Source organism: Chiloscyllium plagiosum, unplaced genomic scaffold (assembly GCF_037043375.1).
Source record: "Chiloscyllium plagiosum isolate Xiang-an unplaced genomic scaffold, Cpla_swu_hap1 HiC_scaffold_21, whole genome shotgun sequence".
NCBI lineage: Eukaryota > Metazoa > Chordata > Chondrichthyes > Orectolobiformes > Hemiscylliidae > Chiloscyllium > Chiloscyllium plagiosum.
Window position 1 is genome coordinate 19,133,118 of NW_028270159.1, and position 22,227 is coordinate 19,155,344.

The 22,227-nt window shown below is 40.1% G+C and overlaps 2 protein-coding genes across 6 annotated transcripts in view; both read left to right on the plus strand.

The window, feature by feature from the left end:
* The window catches only part of c5 (complement C5), a 131,241-nt gene extending 122,222 nt beyond the window's left edge, over positions 1–9,019 (plus strand). Inside the window, exons 37-41 of the mRNA XM_043720297.2 lie at positions 1,993–2,079; positions 2,531–2,620; positions 3,489–3,572; positions 4,993–5,128; positions 8,315–9,019. Of these exons, the coding sequence (XP_043576232.2) occupies positions 1,993–2,079; positions 2,531–2,620; positions 3,489–3,572; positions 4,993–5,128; positions 8,315–8,450 (533 nt within the window). The 3' untranslated portion in view covers positions 8,451–9,019. The remainder of the gene's footprint in view (positions 1–1,992; positions 2,080–2,530; positions 2,621–3,488; positions 3,573–4,992; positions 5,129–8,314) is intronic.
* A 10,457-nt stretch (positions 9,020–19,476) lies between these two features.
* Positions 19,477–22,227, plus strand: part of LOC122564883 (TNF receptor-associated factor 1-like) — a 36,610-nt gene continuing 33,859 nt past the window's right edge. For 2 of the 5 annotated variants that reach the window (XM_043720283.2, XM_043720287.2), the window contains exons 1-2: positions 19,477–19,630; positions 19,819–19,892. In XM_043720283.2, the coding sequence (XP_043576218.2) occupies positions 19,824–19,892 (69 nt within the window). In that variant the 5' untranslated portion in view covers positions 19,477–19,630; positions 19,819–19,823. Of the gene's footprint in view, positions 19,893–22,227 lie in introns of all 5 variants that reach the window. The other 3 variants (XM_043720285.2, XM_043720286.2, XM_043720288.2) reach the window with 3 other exon arrangements.

A 22,227-nucleotide genomic window follows, 5' to 3' on the forward strand; every position in this document is an offset into this window, starting at 1 on the left:
ATTTTCCTATTACACATCATGTACACGAATTGTGATTATTTAATGCACCCACTCATTTGCAAGTTCCTAATGTTATTGCTAATGTAGGTTGTTTCAAATATCTACTCATGTTCATACGTAGAGGTATAAATAAATAAAAATATATTTTTATATTTGACCACAATATAGTGAGTGTATCCACACTCTCCTGTACTTGAACTTATCGGAGAAAACTAAGAGTTAGCAAGGGCTGCCAGTCTGTATGTGTTTATAGATGCACATTCCACAAAGCTTGTGATTTATGTCAGAAGCTGTACTGTTTGTTCCAAAGAAGCCAGCAGACATATTTTTCACAGATTGTTTAATCAACCTGTTCAGAGATGCTATTACACATTTTTGGAGCAAATGAAACTTGAACATGGCCTCCTGGTTCAGAAGTAGGGACACTACCACTGCATCACAAGAACCTTCAGATGTGATCTTTTGTAGGAATAGTTCTATCAGTAGTTGTCAAGATGACAATTGCCAATGAACTTTTATCTTCTGGTTCATTTAAGGCTCCTAACGGCATCATAACTTAAACCAATCAGCTGTCACTAGACAGTAGACAAATTACTGATATTTTAACCACTTGCTCAAGCAGTTTTACCACTACCTGACAAGGAATTGGAGGTTTTACATGATTTTACAGAGTGGCAGGGTCTGTGCAAGTCCATGCGATTATAGTCTGCAGCCATTTGGCCCTACATGCTTCCCATGTAAATTAGTTTGCTTGTGACAGCCAGCAGTGCATTCTGCAAGTCAGTGCTTACTTTCTATAAAGCTGTCACAATGCTTTCATCTTCAGGCAATTCATCATACAATTAGTATTTACTCTACAGCTAAAAGTGACACCCTGTTGTCGTCCCGTTCCTGACATGAGTTGAAAACTGATATAATAAGTTTCATGCTGCCAAGACACTCATCACAAAATGCACTGCTGCAGTACTGAACCAGCTTATCAAGTATTTGGGCAGATCTGGTAGCATCTTGAAAAAATTTGGTTAGGTTTCAAGGATCATAATATCTTCAGGAATGTTTCTGTTGAGACAGTTACACAATTAATTCAGAGGGATCAGTGAAAGCACATTAAGAGCCTAAAGCATAAACAGAAATTTTTGAAAAACTCAGCAGGTCTGACAGCATCTGCAGAGAGAAAACAGAGTCAATATTTTGGGTCCTTTTTCAGAAGGGTCACTGGACGAGAAATGTTGACTATGCTTTCCCTCAACAGATGTTGCCAGATCTGCTGAGTTTCTCCAGCAGTTTCTATTTTTGTGTCAGATTTCCAGTATCTGCAATTCTTCAGTTTTTTGTGAAAAGCCTAAAGAATCTGCTGGCACGTTTATGACCATTTTGCATGATCACCTTCTCCAAATAAGAAAATCTGTTCTCTGTATTAGCAGACTTTTTTGCCTATTCCTTAAAAGTGTGCCATCATCTACAGTGACTGAACTTTACCTTCGATGGGTAGATTTTTTTTGGATAGAGTGCAACTGTAAGTTTTAGACAAATGCCACAAGAATAGTTTCAGCATAGATCATTTTGATGCTTCTTCTATTTGGGGTGTTTCTTAGTTGAACGTAAGCTAAATGGAGATGCATGATTAATCAATATTTGTGATGTATTTTTTGGACAATCTGAGATGCTTCAGCTTTTGGGTGATTTTTATAGCATCTTTTATAATGTCTAGATAAAAGTTTTGGAGCCTAAAATGTTGCTATTCTGATTCATAATTTCAACAGGAATTTAAAACAAACTTAGCCATTACTCTGAAATTAATTGAGTTGTGAAAACCTTAATTGCATATTTCAATTACCTTTAACACCTCTAGCCCTACTACTGTGGCATAAAGTTTCTCACTCATTAATCATAGCATAAATACATAGATTCCCATGTTTAGTACAGATAGAATTAATTTAAATAATGCTAAAACCTGTTAGATGTGAATTTCCATTTCTTTTATTTTGGTAGATAGAAGATGCACTATCTTTTACAATCCAACTGGAGAAAATAAGCTTTTAAAGCTCTGCAGTGGAGATGAATGCAAATGTATGAATGGTAAGAAGGAAATCTTATTTGGTTGATGAATTATATGTACAAGTATCATCTAGGAAAATATATGTAAAAATAGAACACATGGAACAAGTCATGGTACCTTAATATGAGGGAAATTCAATATGTATTCCAATTCCACTTCCAATTCACATAAATTACATTTCTGGTTATTTATTTTCCATCTTTTTCTGCAAACTAGTTATTGGTTACACATTTAACACTTATATTTGTGACCTATGAAAAGACAGCAGTGTAAATTAAGATTTTAAATAATTTATATAATTTACCATTTTTTATTTCAAATAAGACAACAGATATTTACTTAGAAATTGATTGAAGGGTATTCTGGGTAAAAGCTAACTTGTTTAAACTAACTATTGTAAATAAAATGTCAAATCTTTTTGGATGTTTTCAATGTGAAGTTTGTTTTTCCAATTCTTTATCTGTGACTCAGCTGAGTGCAGTGAAATACAGCCACCGTTAGACATAACTCCCGGTGGTCAGAGTAAACGTGAAGCTGCATGCAGTAGAAGGACAGTTTATGGTAAGCATTTTGAAACAAGGAATATCTATTCTTATAGATTTCTTTAAAAATCAATTATTTAAGTTTAAATGTTACAAAGCTACCATTCAGCGATCAGAATATTTTTAAATTCTCCAAATCATCTGGCATAAACATGAGTTATTAAGGTTTGCCTTATTTTTTCTATTATACTTCATTGCCTACTCTATTCATCCTGTCAAGAATTTGTAGTTTCCATTGTTTTGTATTGTGGTAGTCACAACTTTAAAACCTTTCAGGACATGGCAGTAACAAGATGCAATATATCACTCTCCCCATATTATTACTGCCCCCAAAATTGTTCTCTAACGCAAAGTAGTCCCTACTTCCCCATCTCAAGCACATAATTTCCCATGAGCAGTATGGTTCTCTACAGCTAAATCCTCTTGTGACTAGATTTATATCGTCCTAATTTATACTAATGAGGGCTTAATTTCATCCAGGTTGTATTCAGGTGAACATGATTTTAAAATTGCATATCTCAGCTGATAGAAATTTCTTCTCAAGGTTAATTAAGATTTTAAAAGTGCAAGGAAAGTCAATCTCTGCAATAATTTATACAGAGGTAACATGAAGTAATGACCACTATAAAGATACTTTTACAGCTACTTTAACACTGTTTGGTTTTAGTTTTGGAGCAATTGATCAAAAGAACTGAACCTGTTCCTTGAGCCCTCAACATGATGACATCCCTTCATCAGTGATCTCGAATGAGAAAACTTCAACTCTCTTGATTTATATGGATTTAAATCTAAGTTCTGCATATGCAAGAACATAGTTCCAACTTGTTTCATTTTCTCAAGAATGTACGATTATTTAAAATAATTGAAACTAATTTTGTTTTATCTAGCCTACAAAGTGCAGATTTTGTCTTCTGAGGAACAGTTTAATTTCATCAAGTACAACGCCACAATTGTGGAAATATTTATGACAGGTTAGTTTTTTTTTCCCCTGGAAAACATTTGGTCTATATGTTCACATGATCTTCACTCAACAACCAAAAAAAATCTAGGTGGTTTGCCTGGACCACAAGTTATCTAATGTATTTTGATTTCAATTCGCGATGGTGTGGATGGTATAGTTGAGCTTTGTGTTTTCAGGTTAGGGTGAGGAAAAATCAAATTTTTGAATAGTGTTCAGTGAAGTGGATGAATGCTGCTCCTTGTACAATATTCCTTACCAATGTGGTGTAGATCCACTTTTCTGTCTGCAGTCTTTTACTTTTATCTCCTTTGTGAAAAATCTGTCTAACTGAATTTGAATAAATTTAAAGACCCAACATCAACTATGTTCTGGGGAAGAGAACTTTACTCTCTAATGACCCTTTGAGGAAAAAAGACATTTCTCCTCGATTGTCTTATTCTCAAATTTGGTCTTCTAGTTTTAATTTCCTCCTCATGAAACATCCTGCTGGTAGTCACCCTGTCATTCCCTTCAAGATCGCAAGTGAAGTAAAGAACTGCAGATGCTGGAGATCTGAAACAGAAAGTAAATTGCTGGAGAAACTCAGCAGGTTTGGCAGAATCTGCGGGGAGAAAACAGAATTAGAATTTTGAGTCCAGTGACCCTTCATCAGAAGCACTTAAAATATTAAGTCTCTCTTCTTCTCGAGATCATATGTTTCAATAAGATTATGTCTCTTCCTCCTAAATTCCAATGGCCATACGCCTAACCTTTTCAACCTTCCTCTAACATCCAAATACTCCAGTATGTTGAAAGTCTGAAATAACAACCGAAAGTACTGGGAAAAAAAAAACTCAGCAGGTCTGACAGCATCTGTGGAGAGTGAACTTCAATTAATATTTCACATTGAATAAGACTTTTCCAAACCAACCAGTAGACTTATGTGACTAAGGGAGCATATGTCTAACTTCTCTCCTACAGAGATTGACAGTTATCGATGTGAAACATCCATTTCTTTCCCCACTTATCAGTTTGCAGAATATTTGAGCACACAACCACAACTGCTATATCCACAAAGACATTACAATTAAGTTTAATTGAATTCATTCCAGCTCTAAATAATGACTATCAGGCAAGGAAAACGTATGTGACAAGCATCAACCAGGCAATTGTGAATTTCAATGGTACACAGTGGACAACAATCATGTTATATGATTCTTTGTTTTTCCTTCAACATTCTAAACCAAAAATAGATTTTAAAAATAATTCCAATCGAGAAACATCTGTATAAAGTCTAGAGACTATTAACATTATTGTTAAGGGTAAGGAATAAAGGAATAATTTATAAGCATTTAAAGCTTACTTAAATTTTCTTGAATTTGTCCATATACTAAGGCTTCAGTTCCAAATACTGTGATACCTGACTAAAACAATGTCTCTTGTTGTTCTAGCTGACGTTGTTGAACAAAATTCAGTTATAACTTTGGTCAAGGAGAACACTTGTTCTGATGTTACCTTGAGTAATGAGCAGACGTACTTAATAATGGGAAAAAATAGCCTGAGATTAAGCTCATCAAGCACATTTATGTAAGTAAGCCATAGTTTTGATGACTTGATCACTATTTCCTAATGTGTTCTATGATGAAGAGTATAATTTTTGCATCATTTTTGGAATTTGTTTTTCGAGATAGATTCAGGTAGGTGTTGGTTACCTCTGTGAAAGATTTACTTAAGCAAGGTCAGAAAGTTCTTCTGGAACAGTGATTTAAATCCAATATTGTGGCGCTGTGCTGATAATGGAAAATAATGTTTAGGCTGTAAGGTTTGCATCAGGTAGAGTGAACAATTAGGGCCATCAGTTAAGTTCAGTTGAGAACCATCTAGGATGAGCAAGTTTTTTTTTAATTCAATTCAAAAGACACTCCTGTTAAGTTTAGAAACAAGTGTAGTTTCTCTCCTAGAAAAAAGATTCAGGATAATTCAGTGAACAAGTTACCTCTGCAGAAGAGTTCAGTTTGTGAGAGTTCCAAACTGGGTAAAATTGGTTAGAAGTCTGCAGGTTATTAGAACTGAGAAAGTTTAGATTCTGAAACTCATGAAACAGTTTGTGTCCACAGACTACAGGACAGAACCAGATAAGTAGAACCCAAAGAGGGTAACAATTTCTCTGGACTCAAGTCTTGTAATGGTTAGTGTTGGGAAACAAGTTAGACTTTGTTTTATGCTATGTTCCATATTTTAATATCTTTTTTTTAAATGTCTTATTTTGTGAAATAACCTTCAGTTCTTTTGTTAAAGAACACCTTCAGCTTTGTGTGAATATGGTTCAGTGACTACCCACCATGTTAATTAAACGAGAAAAAACATGTATGATCTATCAGGCTAGATTTCAATTTGGAATATGACTTGTCCAGTAATATTATCAACTATGATCAATTCTACCTTTTCAAATATTCAATATTAGTAGCTCACTTCATTGTGGAAGCATTTTTTTACTTCATGGTAGCATGGCTAATTTTTCTCTTTTTGGTTTTATCAATATTAAAATATATCCTTTTTTCAAATTATGTTTATTATGGGTCCATGCTAGTTAAATTCTGATATTTTAAATTTATTTAGAAAACTAAGTGTCCTTTCCCAAAGATGTTGGTTGAAATATTAAATATTTCCATAATAAAATTTATTAGATTTGATGTATATTGCATTCATAATTATACCTCCTATCACAACAGTTAATTTTGTTTTCATGATTGAACATTATCTGAAGTACTATTATGCCATGAATTAATTAATAGGCAGGAATATTGTAAGTAAGTCAATTGAAGCAGCTTGTTAAATTGTGATGAATTGCAATTGGCTTATACTCAGCTTTTTATTCCCACATAAATGCTAAAGAAACTCAGCTGTTGCAGTGTTGTTTTTGTAGCATTTTTGAACAACGGTGTCACATTAGCAGTTCTCCTGTCTTCTTGCACAATCTCCGTATCTAAGGAGGATTTGGCTAGTGTCTCTGCAGTATCCACTTTTCCCCACTATTCTTGACTGTATGTGATCTGTTTCTTGTGACAAGAAGATCCAGTCTTTCTTTTACTACTGCATGGTTTGTAGTTCATCCAGTGTCAATGATTTTACAGAGACTTAACAAGCAGAAACGTCATGGGGGAGAGCTGGGGTCTGGGGAGGAAATCAAAAACAAGAGCAGGATGTGATGTACCTCTGACTGTAACCTGTCTGGGCACTTCGCAGCCTATAGGGGACCATCCTTGCAAAAACATTTCCCACTGCTCTCATCCCTCCCAGGGTCCTGTCAACTGGCTCTGGCAACACCTGTCCCCAGGTGCCTTCTTCCGATGGCGTTCACGCTGCTGCTGCCCCAACTTGGTATTGGCCCAGCAGTTGCCATCACTCCTGACAATGCAGCTGAGACTGGCAAGCTGCCAGCCAGCCTATTAGCTAGCTTCTTTGGAGGCAGGAACTTGTGCCTTAAAAGGACAGGAGACACAAAACAGCTTATTAACACCTTTGATGAGCATAACATCAGTTGGGGCTCCTCAAAACAAACATGCAGGGTTGCCCAGCAACAAACACCCTATATATTAAATGCAGCTGACAGGGATCTTACCCATCGGGCTAGAGAACCAGTAGTCACCACACATAGCCACTTTTTGGGAAAGCTGGGTGCAGTGTGCCATGCAGAAACTTAATTGACAGCAGCAGGCCTTCCCTGGGATACAGGCCATTAGGGGTTGAAGTTTTGAGTGCCAAGAGCTGCCAAGCAATCAGAGGCCAGCCCCTCTTTATTGCTTGGCAACACCTCCGATGAAGTACTGGCTGCTGCTAATATGGCACTCACTTTAGACCCAGGATTAAGAATGAATCTAGGCACAAGTGAGTGATGACAGGAGCAGGTCTCAGGATAGGGTTGCAGGAAGAGTTTGGAGGGGCTTCAGCAACAATGGCAGTGGGGTGGCTGTCAGTGAGTGAGCCTGCCCTTCCTGATGCTGTGTTCCCAATTTGCTTTTATATAAGAAATCCCTTCTCCCTCCACCATGGAAGCCCACAAGCAACCCAACATGGTTTTCTTTTCTGGCTTCCTGCATAGTGAGTCTCCCATCCACTGCTGGGTGAATACCAACAGCAATAGGTTGAGGCCCCTAAAATGGGCAATAATTAAACACCTCAAATGTTCACAGAGCCGGAGGATGTCCATTGGCTTGATCTGGCCAAAGGTGGAAAAGCCGAGGAGTGCTGTCCTGCTATCTGCCCATCAAATTAATTTCCTTTACCATGAAACTCACATGGGTGAGGGCAACAATCCACCCAAGTACCTCATTTTTCACCATGATTTTAGCAGTGATTTGTTTCTTGGGTGAAGAGAAAATACTCATTTTGTACTTCAACCATGTCCTCTGCTCCCATGCCTTTATCCCTTTTAAGTTGCTAATCAGCGCCACTCATTTTATTATCGTTGTACAATTGCAATGTCCACAGAAGGCATTTGTCTCCCTTTTTATATTAGCTGTCAGTCTCTTGTCATATTGTCTGTTTGTTTCTGCTGTGTCTTTTCCGAAATCTAAAATAATTCTCATGTGTATTATCAACTTGACATCTATTGTATGTGTCCTTCCTCTGCTTCATCTTCCCTTATCATTTTTATCATTCATGAAACTCTATCTTTGAAAATGTCATCATTGTAGTTTGTTGGTGCCATAAATAATGTTCTGCATTACAAAGCATTTCAAAGATTGCAGAGTTTTTGTATTTTCTTATTAGGTATGAATATCCTTTGGATTCATCCAACTGGATAGAAATGTGGCCTTCTGAGAAAGAATGTTCTGAAGAAGCATGTAGAATCTTCCTCCAGCAAATGGAAGATTTTTCAATTGGTCTTTTAATAAATGGATGTTAATGGATATGAATGTTAACAGATATGGAAATAGGATGTATGTATGTTTGAATCTAAAATCATCTTTTTTATTTTACTGTAATCATGGTATATTACTGGTTTTGTGCTAAAATTGTAACCATTTACAGAAAATGTCCTTTTAATAGTGCTCCATGTATTTGGTTTATTCCTGTAAAAAAGAAGTCAAACAAGTCTACAGTGGAATAAAATTATTTGCAAATGATTACATCTTTCAGGCCACAATTTGATCAGAAGAGATTCTACATTGGTAAAAATCTTTATACAAAGTGACCAAATGTTTTCATTAATGTTTTCATGAACTATTTCTCAGATTTAGTAGTAAAATGTACATTGTTCAACCTTCATAATGTAAACTTGTTGGCTTCAGGAAAATAGCTCTAAGAAGTTCATCTATATTGGCAATAACACAACCAAAATTAACATAAAAGAAATATTTGTTCTGTTCAAAGGCCGATAATGATTTATTACACTATTATTTTCAATGTAATATGAATAATCAAAATTTGTTTTAATATTATTTTCTGATTAAACTGACTACATTTTACTCTGGAGTTTCTTTTTCACTGCTTTAATTTGTCAAAGTATGAGATAAGTCAGATATTTTGTATCTCTCTCTCTGCTCAAGCGCTAGGAGTGGGAAACAAATTTCCTTATTCTTTCCAAGACCTAGGAATACCTACATTTTCTAATTTCGGTTGTTGGGGAGAGTTGAAGCATACTAATGCAGATGGACGAACAACCATCAGCAGGAAAGCTACAAGTTCGACTTCCAGGATCAGAACCTGATGGCTCCCCATCTAGACCCTCAGTTAACAGCAGATATTTTGTGTTTGGCCCACATTCAAGACATCTGTCTTCCTCTGGTTTCCATGAAATTGTCATCACCTCCAAAGCCAGTGTCTAAACCTTTTACTTGAAGATGCAAGTTTGAAAAAGATGTATAGGACCATGCTCAGTTTGGGATATATTTAAGTGACAATCATTTCCTGAAATAACTCATACTTGGACATAGCCCAAACTGTGAGGTCATAAGCTGATATGTGCCTGTAGGGATCGTAACCTATATAAATAGGAAATAAGATTGTGACTATTATCATAACTATTATAAAGTTTTTATCTTGTTTTATTCATTCACAGGATATGTGGGTCACTGGCTAGGCCAGCATTTAATGCCTATCTCTACTTGTCCTGGAGATGGCGGTGCATTGCTGCCTTCTTGCCCATGGAGTCCTTGGAGTGTTGGTAGACTCAGTGTTGTTAGAAAGGGATTTCTACAATTTTGACCCAGCCTCAGTGAAGGAATGGCAGTATGGTTCCAAGTGGGGACAGATTGTGTGTTGGAGGGAAACTTGCAAGTGGTGGCTTTCCCATGTATCTGCTGTCCCTGTCCTTGTACAATGTGCAGGTTTGAAGGGTGCTGTCTAAGGAGCCTTGCTGAGTTGTTGTTGTGCACCTTGTAGAAGGTACACATTTCTGTCACTATACATCGATGGTGGAGTGGTATATGCTGAAGGTGATAGATAAGTTGCCAGTTAAATAAGGGAGCAAGTGGAGACTGCAGATGCTGGAGATCAGTGTCAGAGTGGTGCTGGAAAAGCACAGCTGGTCAGGGAACATCCGAGGAGCTGGAGAGTCGATGTTTAGAGCACAAGCTCCAACCACACAGGATCAATGTGGATTTCACCAGTTTCCTCATTTCCCCTCCCACCCCCTTCCCACATTCCACATCCCACATCCAACTCAGCACCACACTCTTGACTTTTCCTACTTGATCATCTTCCTTCCTACCTATCCTCTCCAACCTATCACCTTCACTCCCAACTTCATCCACCTATCGTATCCTCAGCTACCTTTCCCCCAGCCTCACCCTCCTCCCATTTATCTCTCAGCCCCCTTGGGCCACCCCCTCATTCCTGATGAAGAGCTTATGCTCGAAACATTGATTCTCTTGCTCCTCGGATGCTGCCTGATTGGCTGTGCTTTTCCAGTACCACACTCTTCGACTGCCAATTAAATAAGTTGCTTTTCCAGGATGATGTTGAGCTGCTTGTGTTGATTGAGCTGCACTCATCCAGGGAAGTGGGTAACAATTTATCATGCTTCTGACTTGTGCTTTGTAGATGGTACATAGGCTTTGAGAAGACAGGAGTTGAATTACCTACTGCAGAGTTCCTCTGACCTGCTGTTGTAACTACAGTGTTTATGTCATAGCCATAGAGTCATAGAGATGTACAGCATGGAAACAGACCCTTCGGTCCAACCCGTCCAGGCCGACCAGATATCCCAACTCAATCTAGTCCAACCTGCCAGCACCCGGCCCATGTCCCTCCAAACCCTTCTTATTCGTATACTCACCAAATGCTTCTTAAATGTTGCAATTGTACCAGCCTCCACCACTTCGTGTGGCAGCTCATTCCATACACGCACCACCCTCTGTGTGGAAAAAGTTGTCCCTTAGGTGTCTTTTATATCTTTCCCCTCTCGCCCTAAACCTATGCCCTCTAGTTATATGCCCTATAGTTATATGCCCTATTTTCCCCGACCCTAGGGAAAAGACTTTGTCTATAAAGTCACCCCTCAGCCTCTGACACTCCAGGGAAAACAGCCTCAGCCTGTTCAGCCTCTCCCTATAGCTCAGATCCTCCAACCCTGACAACATCCTTGTAAATCTTTTCGGAACTATTTCACGTTTCACAACATCTTTCCAATAGGAAGGAGACCAGAATTGCATGCAATATTCCAACAGTGGCCTAACCAGTGTCCTGTACAGCTGCAACATGACCTCCCAACTCCTGTACTCAAGACTGTGACCAATAAAAGAAAGCATATCAAACGCCATCTTCACTATCCTATCTACTGCGACTCCACTTTCAAGGAGCTATGAACTCCAAGGTCTCTTTGTTAAACAACACTCCCTCAGACCTTGCCATTAAGTCTATACATCCTGCTAAGATTTGCTTTCCCAAAATGCAGCACCTCGCATTTACCTGAATTAAACTCCATCTGCCACTTCTCAGCCCATTGGCCCATCTGGTCAAGATCCTGTTGTAATCTGAGGTAACTCTCTTCGCTGTCCATTACACCTCCAATTTTAGTGTCACCTGCAAATTTACAAACTGTACCTCTTATGCTCGCATCCAAATCATTTATGTAAATGACAAAAAGTAGAGTGCCCAGCACCGATCCTTGTGACACTCCACTGGTCACAGGCCTCCAGTCTGAAAAACAACCCTCCACCACCACCGTCTGTCTTCTATCTTTGAACTAGTTCTGTATCCAAATGGCTAGTTCTCCCTGTATTCCATGAGATTTAACCTTGCTAATCAGTCTCCCATGGGGAACCATGTCGAACGCCTTACTGAAGTCCATATAGGTCACATCTACTGCTCTGCCCTCATCAATCCTCTTTGTTACTTCTTCAAAAAACTAAATCAAGTTTGAGAGACATGATTTCCCATGCACAAAGCCATGTTGACTATCCCTAATCAGTTCTTGCCTTTCCAAATACATGTACATCCTGTCCCTCAGGATTCCCTCCAACAACTTGCCCACCACTGATGTCAGGCTCACCGGTCTATAGTTCCCTGGCTGCCTTTACCACCCTTCTTAAACAGTGGCGCCACGTTAGCCAACCTCCAGTCTCCCAGCACTTCACCTGTGACTATCAATGATACAAATATCTCAGCAAGAGGCCCAGCAATCACTTCTCCACCTTCCCATAGAGTTCTAGGGTACACCTGATCAGGTCCTGGGGATTTATCCACCTTTATGCGTTTCAAGACATCCAGCACTTCCTCCTCTGTAATTTGGACATTTTGCAAGGTTTCACCATCTATTTCCCTGCAGTCTATATCTTCCATATCCTTTTCAACAGTAAATACTGATGCAAAACACTCGTTTAGTATCTCCCCCATTTTCTGCGGCTCCACACAAAGGCTGCCTTGCTGATCTTTGAGGGGCCCTATTCTCTCCCTAGTTACCCTTTTGTCCTTAATGTATTTGTAAAAACTCTTTGGATTCTCCTTAATTCTATTTGCCAAAGGTATCTCAAGTCCCCTTTTTGCTCTCCTGCTTTCCCTCTTAAGTATACTCCTACTGCCTTTATACTCTAAGGATTCACTCGATTTATCCTGTCTATACCTTACATATGCTTCCTTCTTTTTCTTAACCAAACCCTCAATTTCTTTAGTCATCCAGCATTCCCTATCCCTAACAGCCTTTCCCTTCACCCTAACAGGAATATACTTTCTCTGGATTCTCGATTTCTCATTTCTGAAGGCTTTCCATTTTCCAGCCGTCCCTTTACTTGCGAACATCTGCCCCCAAACAGCTTTCGAAAGTTCTTGCCTCATACTGTCAAAATTGGCCTCTCTCCAATTTAGAACTTCAACTTTTAGATCTGATCTATCCTTGTCCATCACTATTTTAAATCTAATAGAATTATGGTCACTGGCCCCAAAGTGCTCCCCCACTGACACCTCAGTCACTTGCCCTGCCTTATTTCCCAAGAGTAGGTCAAGGTTTGCACCTTCTCTAGTAGGTACATCCACACACTGAATCAGAAAATTGTCTTGTACACACTTAACAAATTCCTCTCGATCTAAACCCTTAACACTATAACAGTCCCAGTCTATGTTTGGAAAATTAAAATCCCCTACCACAGTCACCCTATTATTCTTACAGATAGCTGAGATCTCCTTACAAATTTGTTTCTCAATTTCCCTCTGACTATTAGAAGGTCTATAATACAATCGCAATAAGGTGATCATCCCTTTCTTATTTCTCAGTTCCATCCAAATAACATCCCCGGATATATTTCCAGGAATATCCTCCCTCAGCACAGCTGTAATGCTATCCCTTGTCAAAAATGCCACCCCCTCCTCTCTTGCCTCCATTTCTATCCTTCCTGCAGCATTTGTATCTTGGAACATTAAGCTGCCAGTCCTGCCCATTCCTGAGCCATGTTTCTGTAATTGCTATGATATCCCAGTCCCATGTTCCTAACCATGCCCTGAGTTCATCTGCCTTCCCTGTTAGGCCCCTTGCATTGAACTAAATGCAATTTAATTTATCAGTCCTACCTTGTCCCTACCTGCCCTGACTGCTTGACTCGCTTCTGCTCTCAATTGTATCAGTCTCATATTGATCTCTTTCCTCACTATCTCCCTGGGTCCCACACCACTGCAAAGGCAGTGTCAGTTTTTTTTTCTTTCTTCTCTCTTTCTCCTGCACTGACCTCACCTCACCTCACTATGTGCTTCCTTTGTCTGTTCTTCTCCCTTATAAAAGTGCTGTTGTTTTGACATTTTTCCCAAAAGTTCCAAAACAATGCAACAGCACGTAAAACAGTAATTGCTGCATCCGGAATTCGAGGAAATCACCTCCAACATGTAAAATACCTCCAAAAAGGAGCAGCTGTTACAGCCAGAAATTTTTCTTGTCCTCCATCTTGGATTACCCAGAATCCTGTGACTGGTTCACTGTAGTTTTTGGTCAATAATAACCCCCAGGATGTTGGATGACTCAGTAATGGTAATGCCATTGAATGTCAAGGATCATTGGTCAGTTTATATCTTGTTAGAGGAGGTCATTGCCTCTTATTTGTGTAGCATGAATTGCTTGCTGCTTACCAGTCCAAGCTTGGGTGTAATTCAAGTTTTTCTGCATTTAGATACACACTGCTTCAGTATCTGAGGAGTAGCAAATGATGCTGAATATTGCGCAATCATCAGTAAACATCCCAACTTCTGATCTTATGAAGCAGCTGAAGATGTTTGGGCCAGGATACTACTTTGAGGAGATGTCCTGTGGCTTAGTTGATTGACCATTGATAACCACCACCACCTTCCTTGTGTTAGATATGACTGTAATCAGTAAAGAATTTTCTGCCAATTCCCACGGCCTCCAGTTTTATTTGGTCTCCTTGATAGCCAAACCAGTCAAATGCTGCCTTCATATCAAGGCCGGTACATTAACTCTCTTGAGTTTAGCCTTTTGTTTACGTTTGGATCACGCCAGTGTAAGAAGGCTGAGAGGGCCTGGTGGAGCCCAAAATGAGCATCAATGAAGATATACCATCAATGATACCTTTAACCACTTATTGATGATTGAGCTTAGAGTGCAGTAACTGTCTGGGCTGGAATTGTCCTGCGTTTATGGACAGAACATAGATGAAGAATTTTACATATTTCTGATTAGATTCCAATGTTGTAATTGTATTGGAACAGCTTGGCTCAAGGTGCAAATAGTTATGGAGCACAAATCTTCAGTATTATTGGCAGAATAGTGTCAGGGGCCATTATCTTTACAATATTGAATGACTTCAGCCATTTCTTCCTATAAAGTGAATTGCATTTGCTGAAGACTGGCATCTGTGATGGTAGGGACCTCTCAGGGAGGCAGACATGGATCATCCATTCAACACATGTGGCTGAAGATAGTTATAAATGTTTCATCCTTATCTTTTGCAATGTGCTGGGCATCATCATTGGGGATGGGGATATTTATCTCTGCTGAAGAGAGTTGTTTAATGGTCTACCACCATTCGTGACCGGATGTGATAGGTCTGTGCAGTTTAGATAAGATCCATTGGTTGTCAGATCACTTAATTCTGTAAGTAGTTTTGTATTAGCTTCACAAGGTTGACACCTCATTTTTAGATATGCTAGTGCTGTTCCTGGGCATGTACTCTTCATTGCATCAGGGTTTATCTCCAGCTTGGTGATAATGGCGAATGGAGAAAATCACTGTTTACAGATTGTGGTAACCAGTAGGAAGTTTCCTTTCCCATGTTTGACCCCATGCTATCAGATGACATGGGGCTCAGAGTCACTGGTGACAATTCCCAAAGCAACTCCCAAACCTCCCATCTCCCAACTGCATACTGATGCCCTACCCTAGTTATTACATTGGGGTGCCATCAATATATACTATACCCAAAGATAGGCCATAATAAATGTTTCTTACAGTAAGTGAGATTGAAGTGGTCATCATACCAAAGGACTAGTCTGGAACTTGGTCCACATGGAGAAGCATGGTGTTGATTTCCTCTATGTATTTTATCAACTTATTTGTCAGTGCCCTTATTATCTCTCCTCCTTAGTATCATCATCTTCCTCAGGCTATGGTCTCCTCAGGTGGGTTTGTTGGATTTGCAGGAGAGGTGGTTCAAGATGAAACTAGGTCTGAATCACCCCTTAGGAATCAGAGAAGGATGTTTGCTGCTTCAGAAGGATACAACATTGACTAGGTTGATATGCAGCCATTAATATTGTACAGGCAATGTGTAGGATCAGAACCGCTTAATGAGACTTCATAAAATGTGAAAAATAACCTCAAACCTCAGTGAGTGATGTAAATAAAAACTCTGCACAAATACAGAAGGATTCAATTTTTTTTCTTGACACTCCTGTTTGTATTTTTTTCTTTTTTTATTAACCCCCACACTACCATCTAAGTGCGGTAGTGCTTATTTTATCTCCAGCACCCATGGTGTGTGTGTGCAGGTGTGAGACACAGTGAAAGACACAAAGTGCACGAATCTTTATTCAAATTCCACCACCAGGAAGATAGCAAAACACCCGGGTGGCCAGTGACAAACACTGCCCTTCACATCAAAGGGCAGTGCTGTGTGATCAAAACAGTGAAGGGGAGGGTAGGGACTAAATCAAAATAGAGTTGGAGGGGGAAATAATGCACTCCACTCCCTGCGGCGCCCACCTCTCCCTGAACAACTCCATGGTGTTGGTGGACACCGCGTGCTCCTTCTCCAGAGACACCCGGGCTCTAACGTAACCGCGGAAGAGGGGCAGGCAGTCGGCTCTAACGACCCCCTCCACGGCCCGCTGCCTGGACCTGTTTTTGGCCAGTTTGGCCAGGCCCAGGAGCAGACCCACGAGGAGGTCCTCAGACCTGCCCTCCTTCCTCCGTACCGGGTGCCCAAAGATCAGGAGCATGGGACTGAAGTGCAACCAAAAGCAGAGGAGGAGGTTTTTCAGGAAATCAAAAAGGGAGTGCAAACGCCCACACCCAATATATACATGGTCCACGGACTCCACAGCGCCACAGAACAAGCAGTTGGGCTGGGAGTCCATGAACCACCGCAATCTGCGGTTGCAGGGGACTGCTGCGTGCAGCACCTTCCACCCCAGATCCCCGAGAGAAAGGGGGAGGACTCCCTCATAGAGAGCCCTCCACTGGGGATCCCCACCGCCTGGTGGCAAATGGGCACGCCAAGGCATGTCCGGACGGTGGATGAGGGAGAAGAGGTGGACAGTGTGCAGCAGCAGTCTATACAGGGCCCTCCTTTTTACACCTATGAAAGAAAGAAAGAAAATTAAAATTCCGGAGGCGGCTCAGGTTGTGGAGCACAGGCTCCCGCGGGAAGTACGAGAACTTGGGGCCAATGTGAAATTCCGTCTGGGCTGGGGTGAGCGCGGACGGGATCCCACCGCACACCTGAGCGTCCTCCAACTGGTGCACTACGTCAAGTCCGAGCACCGCCGTTTTAAGGCGTCGGATGGCGGTGGCCATGTACCGGACGTCTACCGCTGCTACAGAAGGATTCAATTCAGACTGTGACTCAGCATGAAATTCAACATGATGTGACTGCTATCATGGGACAATGATCCAGGAAAATGCTGTAATTGGCCATTTCCTCAAGCAATCAAGAGATTGATTACCTCATACAATATACTGGAATTTTGCCATTGTTACTGCAGTGAGCTCCCTTTGAGGAGGGAAATGGATATTACAAATTTTTGTCCATTGGGGGCTAGGTTCTATTGCCATGCCATCACCAAGCAGCAGGAGAGATGTTTAGAACCAAATGAATTGATTGTGTTGTTTGATTGTTTTCTTCATGGAAAAGGACTACAATGTTTCACTGAACATATTCAGCTGGAGTGTTTGTGATACACATTCAAGAAAATGAACTCCAAGACATTCTGATCAATTGAAAATGTTTGATGTGATGTGTTTGATATGAATCATTACAAAAGGGGATAAAATTAAAGCAAATTTATTGCAAAAGGCGGCTTAGGATCAGTCAGTCTGATTCAGGCCCGCAATCATTGGTTGACTGATCAGTCGTGTTGAGAATTGTAGGTGTTCCAGTCAAATCATAGCGATCTTAGTCGGGAAGGGTCGCAGACACGAAGAAGGTTCAGGGTCAGTCAACCTGGCAAATGGACCTATAGTTCTCACCAGGAGGATCAACCGTATGGAGGATTGTAAGTTCTCAGACAAATCTGAGGAGCACTGGGCATGAAAAGTTAAGGTAATCTAAGGTAACAGCCAAATCCAGGGGGTTTGGGTCTGAATTAAGTAAGGGTTGGGACAGAGAGTAAAGCTTTGCCTGTGGCTTTTCAAAAAGATTTTTTTCAAATACGTCCTGGTGACTTTGTTTTTTTTATTGTGGGAGCCAAGGTTAAATTATGGAGGGATTTAAATTGGACAAACCACTCTAGATATCGTATCATTTACACAAGGTTAGAGGCTCTGTATCAGAGCATTGGGGGTTTACTCTAATAAACAAGTTTGTGAATGAGTCTTTGTGATTTTTGTTTTTAATAAACTCCTAAAGTTTAAGATCCACTATAAGAGGGAACAGGAACTGCTTCCAAATATATCCCTGACCTCAAAGACAAGAACACATAACCTCCACAGCAAAGGGAGATATTGATGTTGATCCCTCAAGTTCCCTGACCTTGTGCTCAATTTTCTCCAGCAACAAACATGAATTAGGTGAAGCTGAGTAATTGAGGGCAGTTACTTAGGTGGCATTGAATAGTTGATGAAATGAATCTGGCAATAATCGCCTTAATAAAGTAGAGCAAAAGGTTTTAAAATAATATATGCAAATAAGTGTTGTTAAGGGAAATGGCACTGCTGTAAGATTTCTTACCTTGAACCAGACTTTTTTTTTGTTAATGGTCAGTTGCACTGTAATTTTGAAAATAGAAAAACTTGTGTAAAGTACAAAATCAAAAATCACACAACACCAGGTTATAGTCCAAGTTTATTTGGAAGCTACCTGGGTTCAATTCCCGCCTCAGGCAGCCGGTGTGTGGAGTTTGCACATTCTCCCCTTGTCTGCGTGAGTTTCCTCCCACAGCCCAAAATATATGCAGGTTAGGTGAATTGGCTATGCTAAATTGCCCGTAGTGTTAGGTGTAGGGGTAAATGTTGGGGAATGGGTCTGGGTGGATTGCTCTTTGGAGGGTCGATGTGGACTTGTTGGGCTGAAGGGCCTGTTTCCACACTGTAAGTAATCTCATCAAAATCTAATCCAATCACTAGCTTTAGGAGTGCTGCTCCTTCATCAGGTGGCTGTGGGAAGGAGCAGCACTCAGAAAGCTAGTGCTTCCAAATAAACCTGTTGGACTATAACCTGGTGTGTGACTTTTAACTTTGTAAAAACAAGGACTGCAGATGCTGGAAACCAGAGTCTAGATTAGAGTGGTGCTGGAAAAGCACAGCAGGTCAGGCAGCATCGCAGGAGCAGGAAACACCCCAATTCAACACCTGCATTTCCAAATCATGTATAAAGTACTGGTGCCCCAGGGAAGAGGAAGAGGGGTCAGTGGGATACTAGCTTTGGTCAGCTGTTTAGATAAATGTAACCCTTGTCTCCAATTGAGGGGAGGGGAGGTGAGGGGGTGTAAGTCCTCAGTTCCAGGGCAGTTTTTTTGCATATGGCATGAAATAGTTTTTTTTTGTGAAAGCACAATAATTGATATTTCCCCTCTTAAATCTTCCAGAGGAAGGTTTGGAGGTCGCTCACTGAAGCTTCTTCCCCTCTTTTTGAGTGTGAGAACTCCTCCAGCGGAACGCATTCTGTGAAAGCAACTTTGAGATAATGCAATACAGTCATGAGTCAGTGAAGTCGAGGATCCAAGTGCTTAGGGGCTACACCTGCAGCTTGCGATTGGAAGTTTCAGCCAAACTCAGACTTTGAACGGCGGTGCAGTGACTCTGACAGACTCCTGGGGCATCATTGGCTGCAACTCCAAACACAAGGAGGGACAGCAAACCCGGTACAATTCCCAGTGCGTGGAACACCCGTAATGAGTTCAAACAAATGGTGCATCTCAATGCATTGTGTCCTAAACCTTTAGCATCGTTCGAAGTCATGACACAGTGAGAAGTTTGAGTGATATACAGTGAGTTATTTCACATTTTTTCCCACAGTTCCGCAGTTGGCAGGTAAATAATCTGCTATTCGTTCAGAAGCCAATGGCGACTGTTGTTATTGCGGTGGAGGCGTGTGATGTCGGGGAATTCCACAAACTGGGTGCTGACATTCTTCTCAACAAACTACAGTTGAGTTTCGCTCTCATGGTTTTCACAGATTAGATGCAGTTCGAAGAAAGCAAAAGACTACTTCTAGCTCCAGAAACTTTGAAAAGCAAGCACGCCTGTTTCGTAAGTAATCCATTTTGCATCTACTTTGTAAGACAAACAATGACAGCTCAAGCCATTGCAAAGCTGTTTTTGTTTCGCCGTACCATCCATCAGTATAATCTATCCGCAGTACCTCCTAACTGTTGTTACACTGAGATAAAAAAATTGTTGTAAATTATACAGCAGTATAATTTAGCTCAGTAAGAGAAGCTACAACTTTGAGTTACAACTGTTTTGTAATGATCTCTGAACCTTAAAGTCAACCGTTAATCGCGGAGCTATTCCAGAGTGTGGTATTTTTAATTCAAAATGTGCCGTTCCAAATTCTTCGCAAAATAACGATCATTGCCTCGGTTATTGTTCAGTGTATTCCATGTCGTTTTTCGATGACGCTTTACACGCAGATTAAGAAACGTGACAACAGTGAAAGATAGTGTACATCAATTTTATGAGTACTCGCTGTGGCAATGGCCAGGTTTCCTGTTTCAGATCTCTTCCATGTGTAGTTTAAATGTTGGTGATTTGCCTACTGTCTCGTTTCCTGCTATCCTAAGACTAATTTCTTCTTCCACTACTTGTCTTCATCTCGAGAAAGTTCTTTCCAGGGTCAAGATACAGTTTGTCTGGTTTGGACATAAACAAAAAATGCTGGAGAAACTCAGCAGATCTGGCAGCACCTGTGGAGAGAGAAATCCAGCTGATGTTTTGATTCCTGTATAAGTTTTTCTAGCATGTTCTGTGAATTTAGATTTCCAGCATTCCATGTATTTTGCTTTTATTTAAATTGGACATAATCTTATTTGGCAGTCAGGCATGATTCCTGCAGATTTATCTTTTACCAGGCCAGTCTCTTGTGATGCAGTGGTAGTGCCTCTTCCTCTGAGCCAGGAGGCCTGGCTTCAAGTCCTACCTGGTCCAGCAGTGTGTCATAACATCTCTGAACAGGCTGCTTAGAAAATATCGACATTGGATCGTGTGATCAAACATATGTATATTTGCAACTCTCCCCACCCTCTGGGAAGTGAATTCCAAACTTTAGTCTATAAAATGTGTTGAAGCCTTGAGTCATATTTGGTTGTATTTGTGAGGACAAGTAAGTGACCTTGGAGCCTGTCAATGTCTAGTGGACATTTACAAGCTTGTTGGGAACGCACTTTTTCTAATAGAGGGTTATAATATGTTAAAAAGTTTAATTTGATCTTTGGCAACATTTTTGACTAGTGTTAAATTTCATATTCCTTCTGTCAGAAATATCAACAGTTCATAGTAATTTGTACAATATTTAAGTAATATGTTTGTTTTTAAATATACTAATCATTGAATATTTGCAGCAAAGAAGATGATTTGACCCATCAAGTCCATGCCCATTCTCTGGAAAAGCAAAACCAGTCCCATTCCCCTAAGCTTTTTTTACGCTCACCTGCATTTTTAAATTTCTTTTTAGATACATATTCGGTTTCAAAAAACACGATTGAACCTAGCTCTAGTAGATTCTCAGGCAGCCATTCTAGATCCTAATCACACAAAACAACCTCATCATTGGTTCATTTGCTGTTTCCCTTATGGGTGCAATGGTTCTCCAGCTTTCTGACGATGACTGTTGTTTCTTTCTCTCTACCCTGTCTGGCCCCCTGAACCCCAGTTTCTCTAACCTACCCATGTAACTGGAGTTTCTCATGCACTGCCATAAAACTTACAGCTTCCATATCCTTCCTAAAGTGCAGTTCCCTGGATGGTATACATTACTCCATAGAGTCATAGAGATGTACAGCATGGAAACAGACCCTTTGGTCCATGCCGACCAGTTGAGACATTTAACATTTTTTTTTTCTAAGTAAATTGGTCAGATTTTTATAAGTTTGATTATACATGAGATAGAAACATTTGGGGGTAGAAAAGTTCATTGCAAGTCCCAATTTTGATACAAGCATAATATAGGACAGTTAGTGTGTTTACCGCCCCTACTGTCCAGTTTAATCGAATGTGCGCCTGGATTTTATGTATGCAGACAATGATTATCATCGATATTAAATTATTTGGTGATTCAAACCACCTAATTTATTTGCCGCCTTAGTTACCTTCTATTTGGAACCAATTCCAGCTGTTAGCTAAATTACAATAGTATTTACATTTCATAAAAAAAATGTAACTGGTGTAAAAGTATCTTGGAAAGTTGTACAGTTGTGGCAAGTGCAATATAAATTCAAGTCTTCACATTTGAATTAATCTTTACCCTGTCCCTTCACTTTTTTTTCCAAGTCAGCATTGCCCTTTATCAGGCTTTGCTTGTTACTGGTTCCCTGGCTACATGGGTATTTTCCCTGCACTTTGAAATATTGAATAAAATTATTTGCAC